The sequence below is a fragment of the Prionailurus viverrinus genome, chromosome D1, assembly GCF_022837055.1.
Source record: "Prionailurus viverrinus isolate Anna chromosome D1, UM_Priviv_1.0, whole genome shotgun sequence".
Lineage (NCBI taxonomy): Eukaryota > Metazoa > Chordata > Mammalia > Carnivora > Felidae > Prionailurus > Prionailurus viverrinus.
In genome coordinates, this window is record NC_062570.1 from 102,587,333 (window position 1) to 102,592,181 (window position 4,849).

At 59.0% G+C, this 4,849-nt stretch overlaps 1 protein-coding gene across 1 annotated transcript; it reads right to left on the reverse strand.

Annotated features, from left to right (window-relative positions):
• Positions 1 to 581: 581 nt before the first annotated feature.
• APLNR (apelin receptor) lies at positions 582 to 4,143 on the reverse strand. The gene has a single exon (XM_047823985.1). It carries the CDS (start codon positions 3,861 to 3,863, stop codon positions 2,721 to 2,723), a length of 1,143 nt encoding a protein of 380 aa, XP_047679941.1. The 5' UTR covers positions 3,864 to 4,143; the 3' UTR covers positions 582 to 2,720.
• Positions 4,144 to 4,849: the final 706 nt, after the last annotated feature.

Genomic DNA, 4,849 nt, shown 5'->3' on the forward strand with positions numbered 1-4,849 from the left:
TTGTGCCCACCTTAATTTGCCCAGAGAATCTGTGTGGATGCGGACATCCCCAAGCCTGGCCTCCTCCAGAAATCATGTGAGGAGTTTTTAGCAGTCGTGAGCCTCTGGAGGGGTAGTCCAGGAAATCCTGATTCTGTAGGTCAGGGGTGCTGCTCAGGAGTGGGTATCTGAAAACATCCTGAGTGACTGTTTGGAGACCAGGCACCCGAAATTCTGATCTAAATTGAATGCATGCTCACGGAACAATGAATGAGTGAATGAGTGAATGAATGAATGTGTGCACTCCAAAGTATGGGCCCATTGGCTCCACAGCTTTTCAGAGCCAAAAACTGAGCTGCTTTATTTCCTGTGCTCTCCCCTGGTCTCACTCCCAACCCCTGCCCTGCCCTGGCGTGTATCTCTCCGTGCTCTTCCCACCTCCCCCCTCCCTTTCTAGTTTCCCACCTGACTCCCGTTAGCCCCTACTTTCCTCCTGTGCCCCCTCAGCCATGCCCACGCCACCTCCCACTGCACCATTTGCAAACTGGGGGCCTTTCCCCATCCCAAGACACTTGTGTGAGAAGAAACTCTGGACACAAGAGTTACACAAAACAGATTTATTTAATGAACCTCAGTGACTAACAAAGTCAGAAAGTAGCAGAGACGTTATGAAGAGGAAGGGGCTGGAAGGGGATGGGGTAGCCTCCACCCTCTGTCCGGGGCCACCGATGAGTTCCAGGAAAGAGGTCTCTGGGGTCACCGAGGAGAGTCTCGGAAGCTTCCCTTCTAGAAGCTTCCTCCAGCCTTGACAGCATGCTTTGAGGACAGTGCTGGGCTGAGAAGGGAAGATTCTATCCTGTGAGGGGGAGACTGAGCTGAGAGGAGTCTCTTCCTTTCTCCTCCTTCCTCTGCTCCCAGGGCTGGCGCCATCCCAGGGATGGTCAAGCTCTCCATTTACACCAAGCTGAGCCCTTCCTGCCTCCGTGGTGCAAATCTCGTCCTTCACATCCCATCCGGAGTCCTCTGAGAACAAAACCTGGAATATACACACCCTTGCCCCTAGCGCACAAAGGCCCCACCATCAATTTTGTCCTTGAGGCCTCTCTGGTGCCATGAAGTCATGCCCTCAGCCCTGCCGAGGGGCTCCTGTCCAGATGGTGAGATGAGAAAAAAACCCACCCAGTTCTTTTCACCCCAGGCAAGAAAGCAGCCTCCTTAGAGAGAGGGCCACAGACCTGGGAAAAGGCTAAACTTGAAGCAGGGTGGGGAGGTGTGGAAAGGGGGCCACGGGAAGCTCTTTACCACCTCCTGCTTCCCTTATGGAACTAGGAAGAATGGGACCCACCACATCGGGTTTCCCCAGGTCTTGGGCGCCACTGTCCTGGGGACAGATCTCCCCAGAGGGGCCCCAGCAGTAACATAGACTTCTCTCTTAAAGCACGGACCAGCCGTCAGAGCCCCCAAATCCAGTGGGGGGTGGACTCATTTTTACTCTATATTGCTTCAATATGTCCCTCTTCCCCCAAGGATATTGTGTGAAGAGTGGAGGTGTGGTAGAGAGTAGGGGGTAGTTCTCCCAAGTGACACGTGACAAATGACTTCATCTATGTACACACACACACACACACACACACACACAACTCTTGGCACCAAGAAGCACCAGTGCTCAAGAAAAAAGCCTCCTGTCTGAGGATGACAGGGTGTAGGGGGGAGACGGGGATAAGACCTGCAGCTCACAGCTCTGGAGGAGGCTGGAAGGATGAGGAATCAGAGAGGGAAGCCAAGCAGCATATAGACTAAATACAGACTCCCTTCTTCCTCTATGTTCCCCTCCCAACCCCTCCCCCACTCATATAATGAAACAAGGAGCCGTCCCTTCATCAAATATGGTAGCCTTCTGATTGCCATGAAAGACTGAACGAGAGGGTCTGAGGAAACTATAAAAAGCATATCTTGTTGGCATTGGGGAGGGGGACGCAGGAAGGGAGGCACCCGTCTGGGATAACCTAGTGCCCGAAAACACAGTGAACTGGTCCGGTTTGGGGGAAAGTTCTGGAGCTCCCAGCTGCAGAGCCTGGAGTTAACTCTTGGCTGGCACCAGTCCTCCAGTCCCAGTCCCTGCTGCTCTCTCCCCCTCCTGCACTCTCAGGGAACCAGACAGAGCTGCAGCAGGGGCCCTGTGTGCAAGCTTCAGGATTCTTAACCCTTAGGAGCCCTGCAGACCCGGGAGGTAAAAAGGGGAAGAAGGAGGGATTGAGGGAGGGGGTGTGCTGTGAGAGAGGTGGCTGGAGAGGATTCAGAACGGAAAGTGCAGAGAGGGGGGAAGCAGGGACAGGGACATGGGGAGAGAAAATTAGGGGAAAAGGAGGGAGAAGAAAAAGCTGGAGAGCCGTGAAAAGGGGTGGGGGCAACCCACGTCAGCTGAGCCAGCGTGACTTCCCCCATTCTATACAAATGGGGAAACCGAGGCTCAGAGAGGTCAAGAGACTGGTGCAAGGTCCATCTCACCGACACCGAGCGGCTGAGCAGGGGTCTGCAGGGCTCAGTCTCCTTCCACTAAACTACACACATCTGAACAAGACTGGAGGAGGAAGGACCACAGGAGCAGGCAGGGAGGCGGGCGGCAGGGAAGAGGGCCAAGTGCAAGGGAGAAGGTGCTATCATGCTACCTGACTTTCAGAGAGCGGGGGGGCAGAGGCCGGGGCAGGCGGAGGGCACCGGGCTCCCGTCCGACCCCAGCCCTAGTCCACCACCAGGGTCTCTTGGCTGTAGGGGATGGACTTCTCGAGCATCTGCTCTCCGCCCTTCCCCGAGTTGGGGCCGGGCCCCTGGCTGTGCCCGGAGGAGTAGCTGGCGGACTTCTCCCCGCTGCCGCTGTGGGCCGCAGCCCCGCACCGGCCCTGGCCCCGGCAGAGCACCGAGGCGCAGGCCTGGCGGAAGCGGGGGTCGAAGAAGGCGTAGAGAAAGGGGTTGAGGCAGCTGTTGACGTAGCTGACGCAGGTGCAGTAGGGGAAGACGTTCATGAGGAAGAGGTCGAAGTCGCAGGGCCAGCGCAGCAGGCCGCCCAGCGTGTAGAGCGTCTTCACCAGGTGGTAGGGCACCCAGCAGAGGGCGAAGGTCACCACCAGCACCACGATGATGCCGAGCAGCCGGCGCCGCTTCCGCAGGCCCTCGACGCGCTCCTTGCGGAAGTGGCCGGCGATGGTCTGGGCGATGAAGAAGTAGCAGGTCAGCATGACGGTGAAGGGCACCACGAAGCCCACGGCGGTGGACGAGACCCCCAGGCCCACCTCCCAGGCCCACTCGGAGCCGGAGGCGGCCACCACGGAGTAGTCCATGTAGCACTGCACCCTGGTGGTGTTCTCCAGGTCCCCGGTGGCGCGGAACACCATGACCGGCGCGGCCAGGAGGGCGGCCAGCACCCACAGGACGGCCGTGGCCGCGGCGCCGCTGACCCGCAGCCTCAGCCGAGCGTTGGCCACCGGCCTCACGATGGCCAGGTAGCGGTCGAAGCTGAGCCCGGTGAGGCAGAAGACGCTGGCGTACATGTTGACGAAGACGAGATAGCTGCTGAGCTTGCAAGCAAAGGTGCCGAAGGGCCAGTCGTAGTCCCGGTACGTGTAGGTGGCCCACAGCGGCAGGGTCACCACGAAAGTCAGGTCGGCCACTGCCAGGCTGGCGATGAAGACGTCGGCCGAGCGCCTCTTCTCGCGGCTGCTGCGGAACACGGTCCAGAGCACCAGGCCGTTGCCCGTGGTGCCCAGGAGGAAGACCAGCATGTAGATGGCGGGGATGAGGGCCCCCGAGGACTTCCAGTCCGTGTACTCGCACTCAGACTGGTTGTCTGCCCCGTAGTAGGTGTCAAAGTCGCCGGCCTCCTCCATGCTGGGCGGCGGAGAGAAGACGGGGCAGGGGCTCCCGCGGGTACCAGCTCCGTGGCTGCGGCCCCGACCCCGGCGGCCGCCCTGGGCTTCTGGCCCGAGCCTCAGGGGGCAGGCGAGAAGGGGCTGAGGGCGTCCAGAGCCCTTCCCGGCAAGCAGGAGAAGCTGCCTCCGGATTCTGGAGGGTGCCTGCCCCTGCAGACGTCCCTCCGCCCTCTCCTCGCCTTGCCCCAGCCTCAGCTAAGAGGCTTCCTTGCGCCCTCCTGAGTCTCTGTCTCCTCCTTGTCTGGTCACTCCCTCCTCCCACCCACCTCCAGACCCACCCCTCACTTGGGAGTCTTAAGATCTTTAAGTTACAGCCCACTTTTTTTTTTTGTTTTGTTTTTTTCCTCTTGTCCCCAGGCAAGTGGACCAAATTGAGCCCTGCCGAGCAGAGCTGGGCAGAATGTTATCTGAGGTTTGCAGCCTGTTCTCCTCCCAGCCCCGCCTCCACCCTCTGGCTACCACCCACCTTCTCCCCAGCCTCTAGTCCCTGGTTTCCTCTGGCCTTTGGAGCACCCCCTCCCCAACCCAACCCTCCCCACCTTCCTACTCTCACCCCCTCCCCTCCCCTCTAAATGGGACAAATTATGCAGATTGAAATCCAGCTGGAGCTGGAGCCAGGAAGGGGGGGGGGGGGGGGGGGCGGGCAAGGAGGGTGTGAGATTTCGCAGGATGCTCTGAGCATCTGGCAAGCCCTCCTGGCAGGCAGGTCTGGCCCCCACCCTCCCCTCCTGCCCTCCCAGCCCCCACCCAGACCAGACTTCACTCCACGGTCATCCTCCTTCACACCTCCACTTTGACCCTCCCTCTGGGAACTTTTGTTGTTTTACAGACACGGTTAAGGGGATTTCTCTAGAATTCATAATCTGTTAGCAGACTGCCGTTTGCAGATGGCATTGGAAGTTTTAGAGGGTGGAGGACAAAGTCCCGGAAGGAAGAAACCTCAG